Below are 27971 nucleotides of genomic sequence, written 5' to 3'. Positions count from 1 at the left end.
TGAAGATACTTTTTAAGTGGACCTTTTTTTTATAATGTCAATGGAAAGATGTGGTAATTTATGAAGTTTACTAACATTTGATAATTTCTTCATCAAAATTATGTATTGTTAATGCATTATTATTGAGTAGGTATTACTGTGTAATTATTTCAACTGGAATTATTTTTGCTATAAATTCAAAAAGCCGTAGTGTACCAAGTTACTGGAATGTATGATGATTATTGATTAGAATTAAACTTGAACTTTATATAGGAGTTATCTTTGGGGATGCTGTGTGGAGGATGTGAATTGGTGAATATATTAAAGTCTAACTGAAGCATCCGGTCTTGCCCGGGCTTTATTTTGCTTGAAGACTTGAGAAAAGGGGGTGGTGTGGTTTATTGAAATATCTCTTGTTTTGAATGTCGAGTGTATAAAATTTCTTCAATCTTGGAATAAAACTGTAGATTTGTATAAAAAAACAAACACTCTTCTTTGTGTAGTGTTCGGAAACTTAAAAAAAACTTTGTGTGGTGTTCGGAAACGTAAAAGCAAGAAATTGGTGAAACTACATCACATTTGGAGTCGATTTAGAACATGGATTCCAAAGTTGGAATTTTTTAGGTAAAATTCGAAAAAATCTGTCACTAAAGGGAATCAGTTGTTCAATGTCTTTTAAAATGCATTGGTGCATAAAAATCCAAATGCTCAGATTGAAAAAGTTTTATTGGGTTCTCTATTTTACTATGAGTTTCTGGACACCGTGTATATAGATAATATTGACTGTTCTAAGTCAAAGAGGCATAAGTGATTTTATCATGCAGCTAATGTTTTTGCTCTCCGGCAAGTAGTTGTTTGGCACTTACGCCCTTTTGCCTTGGAACCGTCTTTTTGAATTGAAAGAATAGTAGCTTAGTAGAAATGATAAATAAATTAGTTTTTTATTCTTTGACAATATCGGCCTCATACAAGCCTTATTTAAATACTCTGGCCTGAGACTCTACTGAATATGCATTTCTTATCAGTTAATATAATAAATTCTAGATCTCTTGTTTGCGGAGGTACGGCATTAAATTTTGTTATGTAAATTACATTGCACAGATAAGAACTGCAAAACCCAAGTTTTTTTTAATGCTAATCCGATAAAAACTTTAAACTGCAAAATTTGAAGAAGAAAAACTTTAGTGTTCTTAATTGTTTATAAAAAACACCAACAAAAATTTGTATGCACACAATTTGTTTAATTTCGTAATTGGTGAGTTTTGGCAAGAGCTAAATATATTTACGAGGAAAATAAAACAGCATGGACTTTTCAATGATATATATTAAAATCTAAATGGTAAATCATTATACTATGCATCAACAAACAATAATCGAGTAAAAAAAACTTATTACATAATAAATGTATTGACTTATTAAATATGAGTTGTCGACTTGTAAAACCTGCCCGAATTTTACATTAATCTGTGGGTGTCACTAAAAACTGTTTGTAACTCTTTGAATATACCTTTTATGCTAAATACCAGCAGAAATTTCCAGAGTGAGGTTTGCAAGTCGACGACTCATATACAATATAAACTAAAAGGAAATAATTAAAAATTCCCAGACACAACAAAGGAAACAAACTAATTTTAACAGAAAAACAAGTTAAAATGGTAGGTAGGTACTTTTAAATAAAATTATGCTCAATATATACATATAATATAACACAAATGACTATGTAATTAGATACCACATTGAAATTTATATAATTCATCATAAAAAAAAGAATGAAGCCCACTTTCAATCCCTTATTTTAACTAGAAATCTATGATGACCCTGTTAATATATATATACTTTTTTATTGCACTGTTAAGAAAAGAAATTGTATTAAAAAAATATTATTATGATTAACAATACTCACACGAGAATGTAAAAAATGAATTGTTCCCAAAATAATTAAGCTAGGAAAAAAACATATAAAAGGAATGGAAACTTAGGAAAATTTATATACATTGTCTAAAATTACATTTTACCATTTTCTAATACACTATTAAACCATTTACAAGAGCAGCAGTGTGACAAGTTAGCGGGAAAATAGATTAAACCGTTTTGGACCTGTCTGTGACAAGGGGGTTATATGTTACATCCCACTTTTTGGACCTGTCTGTGGCAGTGAGTTATACATTACATCTCACATTTTGGACAAGTCTGTGACAATGGGTTACATGTTATATCACACTTTTTGGACCTGTATGTAGCAGTGGGTTATGCATTACATCTCACATTTTGGACATGTCTGTGACAATGGGTTATACGTTCTTATCCCACGTTTTGGACCTGCCTTTGGAAGTCGGTTATACATTACATCTAACATTTTGGACCTGTCTGTGACAATAGGTTACATGTTATATCCCACTTTTTAGACCTGTCTGTGGCAGTGGGTTATGCATTACATCTCACATTTGGACATGTCTGTAACAATGGATTATATGTTCTTATCCCACGTTTTGGACCTGCCTTTGAAAGTGGGTTATACATTACATCTCACATTTTGGACCTGTCTGTTTCAATAGGTTACATGTTATATCCCACTTTTTGGACCTGTCTGTGGCAGTGGGTTATGCATTACATCTCATATTTTGGACCTGTCTGAAAATGGGTTACATGTTATATCCCACTTTTGGATCTGTCTGTGGAAATTGGTTATATGATATATTCCACGTTTTGGACCTGTCTGTAGCAATGGGTTATACATTATATCCCAAGTCTTGGACCTGTCTGTGGAAATTGGTTATATGATATATCCCACTTTTTGGACCTGTCCGTAGCAATGGGTTATACATTATATCCCAAGTCTTGGACCTGTCTGTGGCTCTACTTTTATACACATTTTCAGATTATGTAAGAAATTCGAGGACCTCTTGAACTTATAAAGTAAAGGAAATTATTTAATTATTTGGGACACACATACATGTCCTCCACATACTTCAATCAGTTTATCTTTTCATTGGGTATATCTCTTCAGCCAGTATATAAATAAAAATCTTAAAAATTACATTCTCACTAGAAATTAAATTAATTACAAAACCATTTCAAAAAGAGATTACAAAAGGGAGAAACACAACACAAATTAACCAAGTATAAATGCAAATAAATACAATACGTAAATTGATACATTTCCATTATTTCAATAAACTTTGGAATCTTTTTAAAATTCCGAAAAATGGCAAAATACGCAATTTAAATCAAAACGTGATAATATTTCATTCTACTTTTTTTAATGAAATGTGCAGCATTAGTACTCTCAAAGAAAATAATCAAAGATATGAACGTTTAAAAAAAAAAAATTGCGAGAGTAAGTTTATATAAAGACTGTTAAATATCTTTTAATGTGGTATTTCTGGTAATCAATCAATGATACTTGTAAATGCCATCCATATTCATTAATAAAAAAAAGTAAAATGAAACAATATATTTTCACAACATTTTTTTTATTGAAGAATAACCATAATAGTGTAGGTACATTGTTTGGTTTTAGAATAGTAAATACAGTGTGGTTAGATATACAATTAGTTTAAGATATTTATTGCAAACAGAGTTGAGGCAAACACATTGACTCAATTATACAGCATGTTTTAAATTTGTTATTCAACTTTACAATACACTATACGGGGTTTCCCCGGGGGTAATGTGCACAAACTTTGGAGGTGATTCTGCATGATAGTAAAGTAAAAAAGACAAATAACTTTTTCTAAATTGCAACATTTTAAGGTAGTTTTCAGGTACAAAAGTTGAATTGTTTGTACAGAAAAAATAATGGAATGTCGAAAAAACTTATTTACCTTTTTTACTTCTACCATCATGTAGAATCATCTACCAAAGTTTGCGCACTTTACCCGCTGGATACCCTGTATAACTTTTTGAATATTTAAATTTAAACTGTCGTATTTCTACCTAAGAATATTCTAGTAACGTTTCGTAGGTACATCACTGTTGGAAGTATATGCGTATGCATCAATACACACAGTCAAAAGTATGTTTTGGTCATCTCAACTCTATTTGCGCGAACCATAGCATCACCTTACTATATATATATGGCAAACTAGTTTCACTTCATTCTGAACACCTTCACAAGGACTGTATATAAAATAATTACAACAAGAGAAGAGAACATCAAATCTGGCAGGACAGAAAAACTAAAACCTAACCTTCACAAGTTGATGTTCTCTCTCACGTCTAAGTTTCCTTAACTTTTCTTATGATGTTTCTGATATTATTAGAATGTATTTATACAGTCCTGGTGAAAATTCAGGATAAACCGAAACTAGTTTGCTGTATATATGTACAAATAAAAAGGTGTTAAATAAATATACATAATAATTAAACTTAATACTAAAGTGTTGCAGACTTCTCAAAAGAAAACATATAGAATAAGAGAGATAAAAAATTGATGCAATCCAAAATTTAGTATTGAACTGTTTGTCTGTCTCTTTAAAAGTATTTTCCAAAACTAGCATTATTTCAAAATGACAAATACAACATTTACATAATATCGCCCGCAGTGCAAAAGTAACCAACTTCGACAAAGTGTATTGAGAAAAGGAAGAAGAAAACAGATTATTATTTTTGGGAAAAATCAATGATAGATAAAGTTTTATCAACAACAATGTAGGTAATTTGTCATTGTTTTCGAGGACGACTGCAGATCTACAATGCACAAACAACAGTTTCTGCAATTGTGCTCGGGAACGATGACAATTTACTGACATTGTTGATAAAACTTTTATCGATGTTTAGAGTTAAGAAGTTCAGTGGAGATCTACGCCATCATCATCAGTTATGATGAAAGGATTAATTAATCCGGGTCTTGAAGAAGTCAGTAACTTTTCCTTGACAGGGAATTATATTATAAAAACAATTGCATACAACATAAATACATTTACAAGCACAGATTTACGAATAATATTTTTGTTATCAATAACAGAAGAATCGAAGATAAACAGTACTGAGGAATATTTGAGCTTTATAGAAGAAAAATAAAATTGACTGATATATTGACGTTATTTCTTTGTAAATTTGTTCTGGCAAAAATATTGTTTCATAATAATATAGCGTCTAAATTAAAGTATTTAGTATTTGTGCCGGTTTTATTGTGAGGTAGTCAAACCAAGGCATCTTTAAACAGACTTTTTAGAAATATGTAGTCTTTATTTATTATGAAATGCAGAAAAAAACAATTATTAATGTGGTAATACTTCATAGTTTCAGTGGAATCTTAATATTAAAGGTTTACAAAATAGGACAAAACACAATAATCTATAAATAGTGTTGAGTATGGAAGTGGGCCAGGTTATAATTACGGCAGAAGCCGAAGATGAAGGAAGACAAAGTAGCTGGCATCGTCCGTGAGTTTGAAATTACGCCGGTACAAAACGTACAAGCCGTTGCTGATAGCGCGAACTCAAAGCCACCAGGGCAGTGTTTGGGTAGTGAGCCGCCCTAATGAGACATTAAACCCTCGGTAATAAGCAATTCATATAGTTTGATGCCCAATACATTTCCGATCTGAGTTTTGGTCAAGATGGAGGTACTCGTTCCCATGTTTCCCTCGTTCTTCCTTCTGTGTTGCCAGGATATAAAAGTCTTGTAATTTGTCACATTTCAAAGTATGCAACTGTGACAACATTTATTACTTTAAAAACATATATTATCAATTTATTGTTAAGATTTGTTTGGGCTTGATAAAGTCTTCAATAACAGACGCATGGTTTTTTTTGTTTTCTACTGCACAAAACTGCATTTCACTTTATTTAATGTTACAAAGAGTTAAATTATTCCCGACCCTGACAAAACACTTTTACTAATGGTCTGTAGACCATAATGACTGCTTGTAACTATTTTATAGGAGAGAAGAAGAAGGAATCCAGTCGGCGAGGCTTTTTATAATCTAACCAAGTAAAACACATTGACAAGCTAATTGTAAACAAACACTGTCAAAGAAAGCCAATTGATAAGGCAAAACATCTGTTTTATCTGTTAGCCCTAGTTTTACCTCTGACCGCTAGGTGCTAGGTAGGAGCCTGTAAAGTAACTGGTGGTGAACTTTGCTAATGGTTTGTACATTTTTAACACTGTCTATGACGGCATTGTATTAATTTACCATGAACCTGTCTGCCAGTGAATTCAGTTTCATTTCCCTTCTCGTCATTGAACATTGCCTTTTGTTTCCACTTCCTTTTGATGTCATTTTCGTAGGTATTTTCCCACTAGTGTGGATGGCTTTACTTCAAACGCGTCAAACATATTGCGAACGCGTGTACATGCTTGGACAAAGACTCAGTTGCAGTTTCTGTCATGTATACTATTGATAACAAGTTAATCATCACACATCATTGGAAGTGAGACTTAGAAGGGAGTTGGCGCCATCTCTATTTGAAACACTATGAACAAATTACTTACTCTTTTATTGAAATATTTTTTAATTTATAAAATGTGGAAACTGCTTAGTTTTTTAGAGTTTCAGTGAAATGCCGCCCTAGACAGCCGTTAAGGTTGCCTAGGCCTAAGTACAGCTATGGATACCAATCTCCTGATCAATTAATTAACCTCTGTAGTGCCGGATCCCAGAGAGCTACAACTTCTGTGGTATGTCCAGCATAAAAGGCCTTCTGCACGCGGTGTGCTTGCTTTTCAATAATAACTCACATCTGTTTTACAAAATAATTCTCGTGTTAATTGCACCATCAGATGATGATTTTCAGAGAAATGATTTCTTTAATAATGTTACTTGCTACGGCACCTACCAATTTCAAATATTTATAACCTGACTTGTGCGGAACTTCAAGCAATGCAAAACTTTATTCTGATTCTGGTTATTTGGTTGATGAACAATTATAGTTCATTTAAATATGCCACCAACAGGTTTTAAATTATAAAATCCCACGATAATGTAATGACGGATGCCGTTGCATGATGACAAACTAAATGTGGGAAATATTTATACATGGTGTCCGGAAACTCGTAGTACAAGCGGGAAACTGGAGAATCTACACCACATGGGGAACTCAAAAAAACATAAAATTTTTTTTTTTGAGCATTTTCACAAAAAAAAAAAAAAAAACCAAAAAAAAATATTTTTCGGCTATTTTAGGGTTAAAGTTTTTTCTGGTGTTTAGGGTTGAACAACAGATGTTTTAACCCTGCAGAGCAGAAATATTTTATGATTACACCGGGTTAAATGAAGGGTGATTTCAAAATAATGCTTCAAATCCGAGTTTCTTCATTTGTTTTACTTTCAAATAGTTTTAATTAGTTGGGTACTTTGATATTCAGTAATAATTTATAAGAATTTGATTAAAAAAAAAATAAAAAAAATTAAAAAAAATCAACTTCTAACTCGATTTACTCGATAACGAAAGCTCAAATCAAAAAAAAATATACTACAAAATCGACTCCAAATGTGATGTAGATTCACCAGTTTCCCGCTTGTACTACGAGTTTCCGGACACCCTGTATAATGCTTAATAATAAAGCATAGTAAATTCAGGAAATAAATTGGGGAATGTTGCTAAGCAGATACAATAGCCAGTCTATCGGTAAACAACAAGAACCTGCTAGAAGTCGAGATCCTAAAAGTATATAGTGTATTGTATTCACAAACAATTCTATTAAAGGGTTCGTTTGCTAAATCTAACCGACATCTGCGCGGTCTTACACTCCATTGCCACGTCTGTGATATCTCACATCAGTCACAGCGAAGTTTATAAATAAACCCCAGAGCAAACGCGTCATCATGCTTTGTACTGCCTCTCCCATTCCACCGTCTACCCTACATCCCTCAGCGCACCCCCAAGGCTAACGCAAATCGCATCACGGCTTAGGACTCGACCTCCGTTAGTTCTAGGGAATTTCTGCAAGGCGTGGGCTACCGTTTTGGTTACATTCCTGCAACCTGTACCCCTTCAGAATTGGGAAGAAACCAAACTGTGGAATACCAACAGCCAGACTTAGCACGATTTCGCCTCTATCAATGCTTTTGTGAAACAATTGAAACTCTGGGCTGGATCCGCAGTATCGCCGTGGCTTTGGCCATGTTTGGTGACTCTGATCTGAATAGCCAGCTACTTCCCCACCTTCCTTTTTCCCATCTCCTTCCCTTCCTCACTACTTTCAGCCTCACAAAATACCCCAATTGGGGATGCCATAGTCTCACTGGCTCCAGAAGGTTGGAAGCAGTTGGGACTCTCGTGTAGTTTTACAAAAAAATTTACTTCGCCCACGTAAAACGCAGCATTAGGCTAACGCAAAAGATTACCCCACCCAGATACAGCTAAACTCCTCCCAATGTTCAAATATAGATTACGCTTGGATAGTTCCGTTTCAAATTGAGACAATGAGTGGATTGTGACCAACTGGCACACATCATCGGGAAAGACAGGAGCGCTAGCGCTCTCCCCTGCCGCACAGGAGCCTGTGTGAGTGTGTAGGTTCCTTAGTGCTATATCAACGAAAAAGTTGAATAGCAAAGGTGACGACGGGTCGCCATGTCTGACACTGCCACGGACTATTAAACGACGGTAGTGTTGACATTTACTTGAAAGGCTTTTGACGCATCCCCGTACAGACGGCGCACTCAACGAATCAAGCAGAGCACCCCATCTACGAGAGCGGCCTACAATGTGGGTGTAGAACCGCCATATGCGCGATATGACCAAGTATTGTTTGTAGAACATAAATATTCTCCGCGACCCCGTCTGCATTTATAAAGGCTCTTTGCTGGCAATGATTTAACTGGGCAAACCCCAGTCGTCTAGCCAAGACCTTTTGGAAATGCCTCAAGACCACCAATTTAACGGTGATCGGACAGTATTTCAAAGGTGACGGACTTGCTTCAACCTTCTCAATGAAGATCGTCTGTGCAGTGGTGAGAACCGTAGGTGGACGTCCAAGATGGTGGAAGAGTAGTAAACTGAGGACTGAAAGAACGATGCAACCCCATTGCAATGCAGGTATACCGTTATATCTCCCGCCAGCCATGGCTAGCCCTAACGTTCACTCGTGCACCGAACCTCCACCAAATTTTTTTTTTTTTTTTTAAATAATTACGTAAATTTGTGAACAGGTATTCCTTCCCGCGCGCCAGTTATACCGGCTAGAAACCGAGGTACATACCATTCCGCGCGATGAAGCTAAATGCGTCGTTTGGGAATTATCATTTTAATGGAGCCCTTAGCAAAAATCTCCAAACAGTCTAAAACACAAAATGTTGCAAAAATAGAGCGGTATACCACGCGACGCTTAGATGGCACGAAGAGCATCGAAAAGTGTTTAGACAAGATATTTCTCGTGCAAAATACAACCTTGTTATGCTTGGTATTTAGGAAACCTATTTTACACTGACATTAGTTTTTAACAGTTAAAGAGCCAGAAATATGCCTGCCAACCAGGCCTTGAAGCTTGGTTCGAGGTCTTCTTTGACTAGGGCTGAGGTAACAATGTCCCTCAGTTCACCGCATTTACAACCGTTACATATCCCCAACATAAACCGCTAACGAACTTGTAAACACAAGTGTGAGCTAACGAACATTATTATATTACTCGTCATTTAGAGTTTCAACAATTACAAATAATATTTTCATATTGTGAGCGAATTCGTATATACATAAATTTTGAATTATCGAATATATGCTAGGTTTTAGTTCAGTCTGCTTGTTGAATATTGAAGTTATCAAACATTTGTGCCGACTAATAATTGAAGATTTTATTAATCAAACATCTATGTCCACTAACACACTTATGTTTAGGTTGACAGAACAACCAGACACACATTATATACTGTCCCCTAGAATGTGGTCATTTTGATTTATGAGGGAAAAGATTGGCGTCAATATGAACTTTTACAAACAGGTATAATAAAGTAGAATCATTTCACTCAATCATCACTTTGGTTGGACAGGATTCTAACTTGACTTTACCTTGTTCTGAGATGCGAGGGCAGGAGAGATCGAAGTTTCAATAGAAGATTTCTCATAGTCTCTATTCACCATTTTCTGATTTTGAGGTTGAATCTTGTGTAAAGTATTTGATTTAATATATTTAAATAGGACGCATACTTACCATTTTAGAACATACCTAAATGTGCAAATAACACCATATGCAACCATCTAGGGCAGGGGTGGGAACTTTATGGTGCGGCCCACGAGCTCTTTCGGTGAGGCCTGCTAACCACAAAAAGGAGTATAAAAAAATTACTTTCGGAACGCGAGAACGGTTTTATTTCACGGTGTTTCAGGTAATTTTAAAGACGTTATTACAAAACCCAGATGAAGGTATAACATGACCGACAGATAAATGTAGCAGTTTAGTCACAAATAAATAAGCTATCCGAAATTACAGTTATGGATTCATCCACAGATGCATTTATGAAGGAAACCATTCTTACATTTGAAATTGTTGAAATTCTAGTTGCAGACTTTGTGCTGCAAAAATCCGATGAAACCATTTTCGTGTTCTAGATGTAATTTTAATTAAAGCTGGCAATCTTAAGTTAAAACCAGTTTTGTGTTCAGAATGTAAGGATGAAATTCCAGTTGTGGATTCATCTGCGGGTGCATTTTGAAGGAAAACATTATCATGTTCGAAGTGCAGTTATAATATCCAAGATGCAGGCTGTGTGCTGCAAAAATCGGAGGAAACCATTTTCATATGCTGGGTGTAGTTTTAATCAAAGCTGGGGACTCGCACAAAGATTCGATCGTAAGTTAAAAGCAGTTTTGCCTTGGAATGATGTGTGGAAATTCCAGATGCGGATTCATCCGCTGACACCGCTTCGAAGGAAACCGTTTGCATTTAAATATTTTTATTTAAAATATGTTAAACTAAAACACTTTACACAAGATTGAACCTCAAAATTAGAAATTGTTAAATAGATTACGAGAATTCGTCATTGCAAACTTTGACACCTCAGAACATGCCAAAGCAAAAATATTTTGCATTCAAAGGTGTGTTTTGAAAAAAATGTCATTTAGAAGAACATTGTCCGACAAAAGTGCTGCAATGTAAAACTAGAGTTTTCTACTAACTTCCGGATAAAGACAAATTTTTGGGTTTGTTGCATTTGGTTGCCATTCAGAAGTAGTAATACAGAATAGGGATTACATCGAGTCTCTGACGAGGTGTTGGGTCATTTACATTCAAAACCACTATGAATTACCTCTGCACTTGACGTGATGAATCAAACTGAATTACTTCACTGGAATAAGTGAATTGGTTCATTGACATAGTGAATTAATTCAATTGACATAAAGAATCGGACTGAATTTTTTCACCAGTTAAAACTACAGTTTTTTTAAAAATTCAACTTGAACAATTTGATGTCATACCCTTGCACTGAGTTTTGAATGCCTTTGTGCATTATTCTTATATTATTGTATTGGATATCTGTCAGTTTTCAGTTTAGTCTTGGTAAATCTGTCAGTTTTTCAATAACATTTCATAATAATTACTTTAAATGCTTATAATCAGAACTTCTCTAAAAATCCTCTTTATCAATGTGATTAATAATAATTGGAAACTTATGCTATAAAATAATTATACAATAATTCACACATATGGCTTACTGTTCCAGCTATTAATATATTATAAATTCTTCTTCCGACAGCCTTTTTTGCAAGGTTCATCAAACAGTTACATTTAATTTTGTAATAAAATCTGTGAAAAATGTTTATGAAATCATATATTTTGCATGTGACAGAAGTCGAACCCGCAACCTCCCGACTCAAAATCAAAAGCGTAATGCAACATGAGACACATAGTTCAGTTACCCAAATATCAATAGGTAACGTGCTGTTTTCCAAAGAATTTTATGTTTCATAGTAAACCATATGTGCAACCCTTAGTAAATTATGAAACAATATAACCTAACTTAAAACTTAATTATCTATAATTCATTTCTTTCAGTGAGATACCACAGAATAACGACATAATATCAAACTTGAGTGCAGTGGAAGAAGCCAGTGCCTGCACCTGCCAAGAAGCCAAAATCTGGCTTTGTATGTTTGTTTGTTTGTTTTGATTAAGAGATTACTTTGATTACATTATCTGATGCTGTCCATTCAAAATCACCTTTAAGATCACTTCCCATAATTAGCATCAATGAATAATAATTGTAAACCTTCAGAATGCCATGAAATGTAAAAAAAGATGATAGTTTAAGTACGCTTGCAAACGCCTTTACGATGACAAGCGTAGATTTAGGAAGGGGCAACTATCTGTGTAGGGTTACTATTCGAGGACTCTTTCCAGGTTAGGATCGGTACGGGAAAAGGGGGGGTTGTGTCTGCCGTGTTGCGACAAGGTAATGTTGGCCGTGCGTTATCGGCTGAGGTTTTCGTGGTCGCGGTGGTCGTGGCGGCGAAGGGGCGGCATGAGCCCCTCCTGCGTCAGCGAGCGCGACATGGCGTCTTCCATCATGCCGGGCAGCGGGTTCTTCTGCTGGACGATGTCCCAGATGTGGTGCACAATTAGGTCGATAGCGACTGCAACAAGCAACCACACGTCTATCTTTTGCTTTGGTTTCACAATAACATAACCACACTGTGGTTTCACATGGTATTACCACATTGTGGTTTCACATTGGATATAAAATACAAGTTGTGGATCGAAAGGGAATTAAAATAACAACAATAAGCTGATATATAGAATACAAAGTTCACACAATCGGGAAGGAGTTTGTCTATGGTTATGCTTTAACCACAATATGATTTGTTTGGCTAAGGCTTGACAGGGATGTTATAACTGCAATACACATCCGCATAAAGAACGGTTTTTAACTTTTAATCCGCAATGCACAAGAAGCGATGACAGCACTCGGATCATTTGTGATAAATCACTCTTATGAAGAGTACATTAGTTTTGTAGTGACTAGCTTGGAAGCAACGGAACTTGCTGCGTAATGAATAATTGTATTTACAGAAGAAATGTGGAATATTCTTGTCAGTGAAAGACTTCAGTTAATACAAATAACCAATATTGATAAATACCCAAGAGAAATAGTTGGAAAAAATCCAAAAACACCATTCCAGATGGACAATGTACTAAAAAACTTTAAAAAGAATTTATGTATAATTGGGAATCTTATTTTTACTTTGGGGCTTGATCATTCATTAAAGTAACAATCCGCTGGAAGCAATGACTTTTGAAACACTTATTTTATTGATTATATAATATATATGTGAAATGGAATAAGAATACAATACTTGACAATTTATAAAGCAGAAATATAATAATATATAAATATTTTTGTAAAACATGGCTAATAATTATTATCGTATAATGGAGATCCACCAAGAATGAGCAATAAAAAATAATATTCACAAAATAATTTCTTAATAATAAAAGAGCCGTAGAGTCCGCGACCCCTGTCGCTAGAACGGGGGCCTGTTTTAACATGGGGGGGGGAGGATTCTGTATCTTTTGGATAGCCTAATGCAAAGTTTTACGTGGGCAAAGTCCATGAGAATTTAAACCAACATTCCAAATTCAAACCATTTTAAATTCAACTGTATTCAAATTCAACCTAATTCAAGTTCAAACAAAAAGAAATTGCCTTCAAATAGACTTTGCCCACGTAAAAAACAAAAGATACAGACCTGGACCCCACATCTTTATTCCATAATCTAAAGATCATTCAATTAATATTATGCATTGTCCACTTTATCAAAATAGCTTCACCCTTAAATATTAATTGCAGCAGAGGAAATATTGCAACATTGAGAAAATTTACAGCAATCACATTTCATACACCTTCCATCAATATTTTGAAACAGTGCCATTTCGATACAAAAAACTATTTATCAGGCAAAAGTCATCATGGTAAGGAGAATTAAAAAAAGACCTTGGGATAAAAACCTGAAATGTCAAAAAAAAAATATTTTTCAGGAGAGCATTCAAACTCAATACCTACCGAGGTGCCAAATGCTTCTGCAGAACTTTATAGTATAATTAAACATTTATTAAAAACTAGCTGTACCCCACCACGCATTGCTGTGGCTCAGACTGTCTGTGTAGATAGAGAAACAATAGCGCGTGTTGCTTTTATTAACAACAGTTGGCGCTGTTTTAAAAAAATTGCATATTTTTACCTGTCACACAGTAATAAATAAAAATGTTAATGTTCGTTTGTTTAAAATCTGAAAAATCCCCGAAATTTATTCACAGATTGCTTTGGAATTTTCACACATTTCATTTGAATACGCATGTGTTTTTATATACCTATATTATATAGATGTCATCTGTGACGGGGGCTCCATCTGATGGACATAAGAGCAACACGCGCTATTGTGCACAGACTGAGTTACAGCAACGAGTGGGGGGGGCACAGCTAGTAGGTATATAAAAACACACGCGTATTCAAATGCAATGTTTTCTCAAGATTTCAAAGTAACCGGTGAAGAATTTCCGGAGATTTAAGATTTTGAACAAACTAACATTTACATTTTTATTTATATAGAAGATTCAACATGATGTTTGCTGTTTTTTTTTCAAAACTTGGAGAATATACTATGAAAAGTAGCAATTCACAAATGCCAAATAATGAGTGATTTTAGCGCTACGCAGCGATAAAAAAGCGAACTAATGGACATTAAGAGTTTTCAAACAAATTTTGTGGACAATGGCTGTTTTACAAAGTACCATATTTTCAACAGTCAATTTAAAGGACATACGATTTTTTTAGAAATATTTAACAAGAACCCGTTGCATGGTCGGACCCATAGACAAACAACTAACTAACTAACCATCACGCCGTTACCCCGCAGGGTAGGCAGAGAGGACGGACCGCCAAACAACTCGGTCTTGGCACACACTCCTTGCCTCATTCACATTCATACATCGTCTCATACATACTCTTCTATTGTTCTGACTCTTGACATGGCCCGACTCAAGTATCTGATTCACTCGGTCGTGCCATGTCTTCCTCGGGCGTCCCCGACTTCTGCTACCATTCACATTTGCATCGTATATTCTCCTTACACTCCTTTCTTCGCTCATTCGCTCTACATGCCCAAACCATCTAAGCGTCCCTTTCTTGATCTTACTCATTACGCTTACGTCAGCCTTGCACTCTTTGCGGATATCCACATTCCTCACACGATCATACATGGTTTTACCACACATACGCCTCAGGGATCTCATTTCAACAGCATTCAATCTACTTTCATCCTTTCTTTGCCAGTTCCATGCCTCACTTCCATACATCAGGGTAGGTACCAGCACTCCATTGTGGACTGCTAACTTCGCTTCTTTGGACAATTTTTTGTTAGCGCCAACTGCGTTCAGTCCTCCATTAATGGAGTTACCTGCATTTACTCTTCTTTCAATATCTCTGTCAGCCTTCCCATCTCTCGTAAACATGCTTCCTAAATACACAAATTCATCCACCTGCTCCAAGTATTCCTCATTCACAACTATATTGCACACTGTTTTCGTACTTTCTCTTTCAAACACCATTACTTTAGACTTACTTACATTCATCATTAACTCATTCTTCACGCATACTTCGTTCATCCTAGACACGAGAGACTGCAGATCATCCATACTATTAGCAATCAGCATTGCATCATCAGCATACAACAGGCAACATACTTTCAGATTACTCAAATTCGCGCCCAATCCCACATCTTTCAATTAAACAACTAAAAAATAATATAGAAAGTTTTTAGGAAAACGCGGTCCTTTGAATTTTTCATCCCAAGGTCTTCAATTCTTATGTTCAAAATGGTTTAGAAAACACAGGACATTAATCATTCAACAAAAAAGTTTATTTTCAGCGGTTAGTTCATCATAATTTCACAAATAGTGCAATGAGCCCAGCAAAACAAATAATGTTTAAAAATAGTATCCTCGCATATAGCACCATGCTGATTGAAGTGTCAATGACATTTTGAAACATCGCAATGACAGTAGCTTGATTTTGGAAATCCTCTATTATAATTATAGAAAAAACGTGTAATATTGGTGATATCTATGCTTACCCACCTATATACAGATGAATTTATGTGCTAAGCTCGACATTCCAACCAAGCCGAGCTTAAACGCAACAACTGATATACCGGGTCGACAACATGTGCAAATGAGACATAACTATCCACATTGCCATTTCTCCCTAGTGATTGACCGACGTCACGTGATAAATGAGACATAACTATCCACATTGCCATTTCTCCCTAGTGATTGACCGACGTCACGTGATAAATGAGACATAACTATCCACATTGCCATTTCTCCCTAGTGATTGACCGACGTCACGTGATAAATGAGACATAACTATCCACATTGCCATTTCTCCCTAGTGATTGACCGACGTCACGTGATAAATGAGACATAACTATCCACATTGCCATTTCTCCCTAGTGATTGACCGACGACAAGTGATAAATGAGACATAACTATCCACATTGCCATTTCTCCCTAGTGATTGACCGACGTCACGTGATAAATGAGACATAACTATCCACATTGCCATTTCTCCCTAGTGATTGACCGACGTCACGTGATAAATGAGACATAACTATCCACATTGCCATTTCTCCCTAGTGATTGACCGACGTCACGTGATAAATGAGACATAACTATCCACATTGCCATTTCTCCCTAGTGATTGACCGACGTCACGTGATAAATGAGACATAACTATCCACATTGCCATTTCTCCCTAGTGATTGACCGACGACAAGTGATAAATGAGACATAACTATTCACATTGACATTTCTCCCTAGTGATTGACCGACGACACGTGATAAATGAGGCATAACTATCCACATTGCCATTTCTCCCTAGTGATTGACCGACGACACGTGATAAATGAGACATAACTATCCACATTGCCATTTCTCCCTAGTGATTGACCGACGACACGTGATAAATGAGGCATAACTATCCACATTGCCATTTCTCCCTAGTGATTGACCGACGACACGTGATAAATGAGACATAACTATCCACATTGCCATTTCTCCCTAGTGATTGACCGACGACACGTGATAAATGAGACATAACTATCCACATTGCCATTTCTCCTCGTGAAATTATTTTTTAAAACATCGTATGTGTTTTTACATACTTAAACTTTGGTCACCTTCAAAGTTGGTAATGAAATGATTTTTTTCCTGCTAACAGTGTTTGAACATATCAATATTGACGCATTTTAAGTGATTCTGGCGATATTTGTTTCATTTTTTTCCACGTCGACAAATCATTAGCCACCGAGTACAATTTTTCATCAGTGGTACAAAAAAAAATGTAGCGCAGGGCGAAATCGTGGTAATAAGGAGAATGAAGCATAGGTCAAACCGTTTCTGAGCAAAACACCGCGGTGTGAGCAGGGCATTGTAATGGTATAACGTTTCTTCCACAAATATTAAAGCAACCTTCTCAAATCTTTCAATAAAATTAGTGGATTGGAAGACAATCAATTCCAAAAGTTTATCTCAATGGTCTGATGGCGGTTTCCATTTACGTTCCCATTAGGCTGGTTAAAACATCCAGAACAAGTTTATCTCAATGGTCTGATGGCGGTCTCCATTCACGTTCCCATTAGGCTAGTTAAAACCTCCAGAACAAGTTTATCTCAATGGTCTGATGGCGGTCTCCATTCACGTTCCATTAGGCTGATTAAAACATCCAGAACAAGTTTATCTCAATGGTCTGATGGCGGTCTCCATTCACATTCCCATTAGGCTGGTTAAAAAATCCAGAACAAGTTTATCTCAATGATCTGATGGCGGTCTCCATTCACGTTCCCATTAGGCTAGTTAAAACCTCCAGAACAAGTTTATCTCAATGGTCTGATGGCGGTCTCCATTCACGTTCCATTAGGCTGATTAAAAAATCCAGAACAAGTTTATCTCAATGATCTGATGGCGGTCTCCATTCACGTTCCCATTAGGCTAGTTAAAACCTCCAGAACAAGTTTATCTCAATGGTCTGATGGCGGTCTCCATTCACGTTCCATTAGGCTGATTAAAAAATCCAGAACAAGTTTATCTCAATGATCTGATGGCGGTCTCCATTCACGTTCCCATTAGGCTAGTTAAAACCTCCAGAACAAGTTTATCTCAATGGTCTGATGGCGGTCTCCATTCACGTTCCATTAGGCTGATTAAAACATCCAGAACAAGTTTATCTCAATGGTCTGATGGCGGTCTCCATTCACATTCCCATTAGGCTGGTTAAAAAATCCAGAACAAGTTTATCTCAATGATCTGATGGCGGTCTCCATTCACATTCCCATTAGACTGGTTAAAAAATCCAGAACAAGTTTATCTCAATGATCTGATGGCGGTCTCCATTCACGTTCCCATTAGGCTAGTTAAAACCTCCAGAACAAGTTTATCTCAATGGTCTGATGGCGGTCTCCATTCACGTTCCATTAGGCTGATTAAAAAATCCAGAACAAGTTTATCTCAATGATCTGATCGCGGTCTCCATTCACGTTCCCATTAGGCTAGTTAAAACCTCCAGAACAAGTTTATCTCAATGGTCTGATGGCGGTCTCCATTCACGTTCCATTAGGCTGATTAAAAAATCCAGAACAAGTTTATCTCAATGATCTGATGGCGGTCTCCATTCACGTTCCCATTAGGCTAGTTAAAACCTCCAGAACAAGTTTATCTCAATGGTCTGATGGCGGTCTCCATTCACGTTCCATTAGGCTGATTAAAACATCCAGAACAAGTTTATCTCAATGGTCTGATGGCGGTCTCCATTCACATTCCCATTAGGCTGGTTAAAAAATCCAGAACAAGTTTATCTCAATGATCTGATGGCGGTCTCCATTCACATTCCCATTAGACTGGTTAAAAAATCCAGAACAAGTTTATCTCAATGATCTGATGGCGGTCTCCATTCACATTCCCATTAATTAGACTGGTTAAAAAATCCAGAACAAGTTTATCTCAATGATCTGATGGCGGTCTCCATTCACATTCCCATTAGACTGGTTAAAAAATCCAGAACAAGTTTATCTCAATGATCTGATGGCGGTCTCCATTCACATTCCCATTAGACTGGTTAAAAAATCCAGAACAAGTTTATCTCAATGATCTGATGGCGGTCTCCATTCACATTCCCATTAGACTGGTTAAAAAATCCAGAACAAGTTTATCTCAATGATCTGATGGCGGTCTCCATTCACATTCCCATTAGACTGGTTAAAAAATCCAGAACAAGTTTATCTCAATGATCTGATGGCGGTCTCCATTCACATTCCCATTAGACTGGTTAAAAAATCCAGAACAAGTTTATCTCAATGATCTGATGGCGGTCTCCATTCACATTCCCATTAGACTGGTTAAAAAATCCAGAACAAGTTTATCTCAATGATCTGATGGCGGTCTCCATTCACGTTCCCATTAGGCTGGTTAAAACATCCAGAACAAGTTTATCTCAATGATCTGATGGCGGTCTCCATTCACGTTCCCATTAGGCTGGTTAAAACCTCCAGAACAAGTTTATCTCAATGATCTGATGGCGGTCTCCATTCACGTTCCCATTAGGCTGGTTAAAACCTCCAGAACAAGTTTATCTCAATGGTCTGATGGCGGTCTCCATTCACATTCCCATTAGGCTGGTTAAAAAATCCAGAACAAGTTTATCTCAATGATCTGATGGCGGTCTCCATTCACGTTCCCATTAGGCTGGTTAAAACATCCAGAACAAGTTTATCTCAATGATCTGATGGCGGTCTCCATTCACATTCCCATTAGGCTGGTTAAAAAATCCAGAACAAGTTTATCTCAATGATCTGATGGCGGTCTCCATTCACGTTCCCATTAGGCTGGTTAAAACATCCAGAACAAGTTTATCTCAATGATCTGATGGCGGTCTCCATTCACATTCCCATTAGGCTGGTTAAAACATCCAGAACAAGTTTATCTCAATGGTCTGATGGCGGTCTCCATTCACATTCCCATTAGGCTGGTTAAAACATCCAGAACAAGTTTATCTCAATGATCTGATGGCGGTCTCCATTCACATTCCCATTAGGCTGGTTAAAACATCCAGAACAAGTTTATCTCAATGATCTGATGGCGGTCTCCATTCACGTTCCCATTAGGCTGGTTAAAACCTCCAGAACAAGTTTATCTCAATGGTCTGATGGCGGTCTCCATTCACATTCCCATTAGGCTGGTTAAAAAATCCAGAACAAGTTTATCTCAATGATCTGATGGCGGTCTCCATTCACGTTCCCATTAGGCTGGTTAAAACCTCCAGAACAAGTTTATCTCAATGGTCTGATGGCGGTCTCCATTCACATTCCCATTAGGCTGGTTAAAAAATCCAGAACAAGTTTATCTCAATGATCTGATGGCGGTCTCCATTCACGTTCCCATTAGGCTGGTTAAAACATCCAGAACAAGTTTATCTCAATGGTCTGATGGCGGTCTCCATTCACGTTCCATTAGGCTGATTAAAACATCCAGAACAAGTTTATCTCAATGATCTGATGGCGGTCTCCATTCACGTTCCCATTAGGCTGGTTAAAACCTCCAGAACAAGTTTATCTCAATGGTCTGATGGCGGTCTCCATTCACATTCCCATTAGGCTGGTTAAAAAATCCAGAACAAGTTTATCTCAATGATCTGATGGCGGTCTCCATTCACGTTCCCATTAGGCTGGTTAAAACCTCCAGAACAAGTTTATCTCAATGGTCTGATGGCGGTCTCCATTCACATTCCCATTAGGCTGGTTAAAAAATCCAGAACAAGTTTATCTCAATGATCTGATGGCGGTCTCCATTCACGTTCCCATTAGGCTGGTTAAAACCTCCAGAACAAGTTTATCTCAATGGTCTGATGGCGGTCTCCATTCACGTTCCATTAGGCTGATTAAAACATCCAGAACAAGTTTATCTCAATGATCTGATGGCGGTCTCCATTCACATTCCCATTAGGCTGGTTAAAACATCCAGAACAAGTTTATCTCAATGATCTGATGGCGGTCTCCATTCACGTTCCCATTAGGCTGGTTAAAACATCCAGAACAAGTTAGAGAAAACTAAATTGATTTCTTGTGAAAACCATCAAACAAACTAATTGCGGTTGTTGTGATATGAAATATTCTTTTGAGAAATTATTCAAGTCAAATGAACTTTTAATTTTCTAAATTGGAACTGATTGTGGAAACAATTCAGGCAAGCGATAGAGTAGGTACCAAAATTATTTTATTTATAATTATATACTAAAATTGACAATATTAATTTGTTTTTGAAAGGCACTGACACGATAATTATAATATCCCGAGATTTTTTACCGGCCTACTCTAGTTCATTATAAAATCTTTCAAGATGTTGAAATTAGGTAACAGGTGATAGTAGAAAATAGATGAAGCCATACCCGTAATGTCTGCCGCAGAAGGTTATCTAGCGGGAGAATTTTGCACTAGAAACGTACGCCCTCCTCATAAGCTTAAAAAGGCAAATAATATGTGTTGCATAGTTCTATATACGATAAGTTCACTACTTGCCTCCTTCCCATACAAATAATATGTGTTGCATAGTTCTATATACGATAAGTTCACTACTTGCCTCCTTCCCATACAAATAATATGTGTTGCATAGTTCTATATACGATAAGTTCACTACTTGCCTCCTTCCCATACAAATAATATGTGTTGCATAGTTCTATATACGATAAGTTCACTACTTGCCTCCTTCCCATACAAATAATATGTGTTGCATAGTTCTATATACGATAAGTTCACTACTTGCCTCCTTCCCATACTAATAAAAAATCTTTTTTATTTTATTCTAAACACCGTAATAATAAAAGAATAATAAATGAAATAGATAGATAGAACTTCCTTCCTCTTCTGGCGCTAATAAAATCAGAAAGAGTATTTATTAATATGTAGAATATGATATGTACATATAAAATCCTCAAACTAATTAGAATCTTAGAAATACATTGTTTCTGCACCTTTACCTACAAAGTGTTGTGTCTCTATTTATTTTATTATGATTGACTTAACACTCTAACTAACTTTAAGGCCACAGTTGTAAATATATATGTCGTTAAGTCGGTTGTTACAGGCCTTAGTCGTAAGTCACTAGATATAAGTTCTTTATTCTGAGCCTTAGTCGTAAGTCACTAGTTTTAAGTCAGTTGTTATGAATCCTAGTCGTAAGCAAGCTATATTTATTATTCAATACATATATGTATTTGTACAGTGCCCTTAAGGTGATTTTTCACGAAAACGGCGTTATATAAGTCAGCCAAATATTATTATTATTAAAAAATGGTTTTAACATTTCACCAAAGTGGACTATATGAACTATATGACATATTATAGTAATAAAATTGGGGTATGTCACAGACATAGGAATTAATAGACGAGAAGATAATGGCGAGGGGTAAAATCAACTGTTGAAGAACGAAGGGAGTAAGGCTGACTGTGATTCGTCAATAAATCAATCTGACAGTAAATAGGCATCTCGCATTATAATATCACCATTTACTTCTTAAAAGTAAAATCTGCTTTTGAATGAATAGACATTTCTACATGGGAGCGCAAATTACTCGCCACGTTATGAACTAATTTGCGAAGTCCAAATTCGGCAAAGTAAGGCAGCTTCTATTTTCAGAGTCGTAGTTAGTTTCAGAGTATTTAGTTAAGACACTTTTACAAATGTCTCATAATTTACTTACCCCAGTAAACAACGATGAGCACACTTGAGAATCGCTACATTGTGATGTGATAGTATATGTTTCTAAAACTGATCCATATAATACGGTGTGAATAAGCTTAAAATAAAGTAAAATAATGCTTACTTATGGAATGTAATACGACAATTGGGTTTATTCTCTTTTTCACATCTATTTTTACAAGTTTTCATAGTACAAGTCAACATTTTGCCGTGTTATTTCGTAAAATGAACCGATGATGCCTCGACCATAGTTCGCACATGAATGATGACGTCACGTTTTCAAATTTCACTTGAGGCCATATGCGAGCCCAGCCGGCTCAATGGAACCGGTATGGGGAGTGGGGATAATACGCTTTTAATCACTTAGGGCAGGTCTACTAATATTCATATGTCTATGGGGTATGTACATTCCAGGAATATCTTCCTTAGACAACCCAACACAGTGTCAAATCAAAACACTTTTGAAAACTCATGAAAGTGATGAAAAAAAAAAACAAGGTTCAATCGGTCATGTTAGGTTAGTTTTGTTTCATCGCTTTTAATGACTATATCACTTTTCGGAGACGTGTTGAGTTGTCCTGGAAACCTTCTTTCATGTATATATGTGTTTTATGGTTCCATGACAACTCAAGACTGTGACAATTCAACACACCTTTGAAAAGTGATATAAAACCTAATGTAACCTAGTGTTTTTTCACTCCTTTTCACGACTTTATATCACTTTTCAAAAGTGTGTAGATTTGTAATTTTGTTGCGTTGTCTGGTTACCGTGTTTTATGAAGTATTGCAGGTGAATTTATGGCAGGATAAACGGGTGGGAAATGGTGGGGTTAGGGAAAGGTTAATAATGATTACATTTCAGTTAACTATAAAAACTTCTCACTAACTGCATGTCAATTTGCAGTTTGGTCATCATGCAAGATGGCTGTATGAAAATAAATTGTAACATTAACATGGAATAAGGTATGTTGGAAAAGGGATATTTTATATAATGCTAGGTAATATGAACTAATATTATACTATGCTTATAAAATACAGCATTCGACACCAGAGTACAAGCATATCAAAAAAATTCCTAATCCTTTCTCATAGGAAAAAATATCAAGTCTCAAATCATATTTGGTAATTTTAGTCCAGTTTAACCCTTCAAGCCTTGGAAGGATACACTAGCCACAAACATCATATTCCATTAGAGCCTCTGAAGGACAGATCTGACCGGGGCGTCAATACATTATAAAAGTATTTTTATCTTTTCTATAATGCTTAGATATGTGATATGTTCGTCATTGGAGACATAAATAATTATTCTTCAGTTTGTATCAAATATTTATATTTTATTGCATTGATGAAATTTTAAAAAATTGTCAAATGTCATGATTATGAATTGGCGGCACTTTTTCATTGACAGTTGAAAGTTAAAAAATTATTTATATTTTTTTATTGTATAAGCGGCATAAAAAGTGAAGTGTCAGTTTTATTACTAATATCGAATTCTTTTAAAATTATGGACGTTACGAGTCAAAATGTCATGGTAAGTTTTTTTGTTAACATTTTCATGTTTGATATTAAAAATTTATTGTTTAGAAAAATCAATGTTTTTTTCAAATGCAAATATTTCAAAGATAATTTAATCTAGTTTCTAAAATAATACTTTTATTAACGACAACTTCAAAAATAAGTAATATGTAGCACATTTTAGATACCTCGGGAGAGGAAATTAACCGTCTCGTTGGGACTTGGTAAAAATATATAAAAACCTGAAGGGTTAAATGGGTTTGTGTTTTGAATAGAATCTTGTATTGAAAACTGAATTTTAACCCCTCAAGACCTCTGGATTATTCTGTCAGAAGGTCAGAGTATTTCCAAATAAACGGAATATTGCTGAACATATCCGAAAACTAAAAACTGTTTATGAAAGGTGAAGCGAATAAGCATATAATTTTACATATTAATATTTTGAATGCAAACATAAAAAGTGGTAAAAATGGCGTAAAAACTTTAAGTTTTTTATAACTAAAATTACTGATAATGAAAAACACACACACATTTTATTAGACAAGTGTATTAAAAACGTTATTGTCACACACTTTTTGTAGTTTCATTTAAAAATAATTAATAAAAGTCACAAAGTTTCATTTATTTTTCTGAAATTTACAGTCAGAACCTTTGGTTTCATGGAGGCGCACATTTTAATTCTTCTGTGGTTAACTTCTAAATTTTAATACTTTTTGATATATTGGCAAACAGAGCTCCGGGCCAAAAAGGCCCCTTTCTCTTTCGTCATGATAAATTATAATACAAAGCGAGGTGTTTTCTCTTTGTAACACAGTTTAGATCACATCTCTATGAGCTGTTCCCAAAAGCCAACAAATTCGCCTGAGACGTTAAATAATTTTGTGTAAATACGTAAAATAATCGTGCCGTTAAAATATTGCAAAGAAAACAAAGCTATTTTATTTAAGACTAGCTGTACCCCGCCACGCGTTGCTGTGGCCCAGTCTGTCTGTGTAAATAGAGAAACAATAGAGCATGTTGCTTTTACGTCCAAAAGATGGCGCAGTGGACGAACATTAACTTTTTTTTATGTGGATTAACATTTTAGCGTTCGGCATAATCTAATATGTGAAATGAATTCACAGTTACCATTATTTAGGAAGAGAAACATTTTGGAACAAAGAAAGGTATAATATTCTATATTTTTTTTTATTTAATTAAAATCAAATTTAATAATATAATTATTAAGTTCTTTTTAAACAGTTTGAAAATGGCCTTGGAAGCCGAAACAGCTGTAACAATAACAAAAACTAAAAAATATTTGCAGAACTTAATAATTATATTTTTAAATTTGATTTTAATTAAATAAAAAAATAAATTAAATGGAGTTCTACGAATTAAACACAAATACAATAAATAATATAATATTCCAGTTTTAAAAACCCTTATTGGTCCATAAGATGAGATGAAAAATGTTCCACGTGGAGTAATGATTGAAATATTCAAAAACCACACAATCATGAATGTATTAGTAATTGAAAAATTCAAAATACATTCAACTGATTTTTCAAGTTGGAATACAAAATGGATGGCCAATATACATACATACACTGTGCATTAGATTAAATAATAATACATAAAATAAACCATCTAATATACACTATTTGCAGATATACAAGAGTTCATATTCTAAAATGTGTATTACTTGTGGTAAATATATTCCCCCTTAGTAATAAACGCATTTTAAATTTTATACAACTGATAAGCAATCATTTAAGATGCATTAATGGTTGTTTTTCAGTAGTGTAAAATTTAAAACGCGTTTATTAGTAAGGCCCATTATGTACAATGATGCATGTGGCTAGTAATGTCCTTTAGATGCTCTATGTGAATATGATGCTTGTGGCTAGTCCTTCCAAGGCTTGAAGGGTTTAGGTCAGAGGTTCCCAAAGTGGTCTATATGGACCCCCAGGGGTCGATATCGGCTTGCTGGGGGTCTATTACAGAGAAAAAAAAAATTGGGGGTCCACGAGATTCAAATGGGGGTATATATGAGCGGAACCCCATTTACCTCAAGTCAACATTTAGAAGTTCCGTAAATGACACAATAGACCTAACACAAATATAATAGACTGGAAATTAATTATTTGATATTTGTATGTTTATATTTCGTAAAGTTGTTAATTGAGGTATATAAATAGAGTCTACGTTCCTATTCTCGTCAGAATTAATATATTCAAGCAAAATATTGTACATTGGAAGCCGCGAATTTTCCTAGCTCCCCAACTAGTTTTTGAAAAACATCCAGGGTAATAAAGACGTTCCACATAAATGCACTTCACACAGACTTCAAAACTAAGTTTGAGGACATTTTGACTATGGAAATGGAACTTTGAAGAATCGGATTTCATGTGACAAGAAGAACTGACCGGAATAAGCACTGACAAAGAACTTAAGGGGCAGTTCTTTAGGGCCAGCTACAGAAAGAAATTCCCGTTGCTTAGGTATCCTGCTTAATATTTGGTGTGATACCTCACAAGGGCGCCCCTGTCTGCACAGTGTAAAGACAGAGGAACTATACCGCCACCCGGTTGTTGGACAGGCAAGGGAAGGGAATCTTTTTACGAAAAAAATAAATGACTATCACATGGGACGTTAATAGTTTTAGGAAAATTCAATATTCGGCAGGCAGGGGGTCTACGGAAAAAAAAAATTTTTGGAAGTGGTCTACGGGGCAAAAAAGTTTGGGAACCTCTGGTTTAGGTGATACTTTACAAGAATGGGGCTATCAAAATCCCAGTTATATTATTATTTTTATTGACAGCTATTTGAAAAATGTGCATTGTATATTGGACTAAATCAGTACACATTTGAGATAAATAAATTATAGAGTTTATAGGCGACGCCTGGCTAAGCTCTTTTATCATAAAATTCAAATTTGCAAAGCACTTCGGAGCTTAAATGCCTTTTGTCTTGCTAACATTAGTATATCCAATATAATTTATAGCAAAAGAGTTATTTATTCTAAAAGAGAGGATGTAAAGCTGTGCGTAACCCAAGGAAAGTATAGTTTTAGAGAGACACCTCCCTGACTGCCATGTACATATGAGTAAATAATTAGTGAATGCTTATTCGGTTCTTAGATTCAGCATCGAAGTATTGCTTCGTTCTGTCGTTCCTTTCGCCCACAATATATTATATTCATCAGTACATTTTATATGATAACAAGAGTTCACCCAGTTATATATACTGGCCAAACATGCAGTCCAACCTGATAGCCATCCTGTGCTGAACCAAGTGACTACCGATGCTGTCCTTTCAACGTAATCAAATCTATCTATCTTGACACACAGTACGTGTTTTAGTGAATCTTCTTGGATGATAAATATACATATATGCAGGGTCCGTCACGGAAACCGAATGTTTTTTGATTGGCTAGTACAGCCGAGTGGTTGGCCTCAGAGAGTGGGGGGTGGCCTTGGTTTGTATGTTAGAGTGGGAAGTTTGGTTGTTGCAATGTCGTGGAACCTAGAGCACAGTGATGCCATTCCTACCGAAATGTCGGTAGATCTACCGATTTCCGAAAATCTACCGAAATTTGTAAATTTGTGAAAGTCAAACAAATTTTTTTGAAAAACTACCGGTGCGACTGCACAACACAGCTCGTAATTCAATGGCTGTCATACGGGATCAACTTCCAGGCAGCCTTATCTCCGGATGTGGTATATATTCACTGGCCTCCTCGCTCCCCTGATCTAAGCTTGTGGACTTTTTTGTGGGGATATCTTGGGAAGTCTAGAGTATAGGTTGAC

The 27971-nt window shown here is 35.7% G+C and overlaps 1 protein-coding gene across 2 annotated transcripts in view; it reads right to left on the bottom strand.

Annotated features, from left to right (window-relative positions):
* The window catches only part of Uck (Uridine-cytidine kinase), a 61606-nt gene that overhangs the window by 6448 nt on the left and 27187 nt on the right, over positions 1-27971 (bottom strand). The window contains exon 6 of one of the 2 annotated variants that reach the window (XM_089643284.1): positions 7063-12497. The exons of the other annotated variant lie outside the window; for it this stretch is intronic. Coding sequence (XP_089499410.1) covers positions 12334-12497 — 164 coding nt within the window. The 3' untranslated portion in view covers positions 7063-12333. Of the gene's footprint in view, positions 1-7062; positions 12498-27971 lie in introns of those variants that run through there. 2 annotated transcript variants of the gene reach the window in all.

This window comes from Hesperophylax consimilis, chromosome 19 (genome assembly GCF_061612785.1).
Source record: "Hesperophylax consimilis isolate HC1 chromosome 19, BYU_Hcon_1.0, whole genome shotgun sequence".
NCBI classification, from domain to species: Eukaryota; Metazoa; Arthropoda; class Insecta; order Trichoptera; family Limnephilidae; genus Hesperophylax; species Hesperophylax consimilis.
The sequence above is the reverse complement of the archived record's forward strand: the minus strand, read 5'-3'. Positions and strand labels throughout refer to the sequence as shown.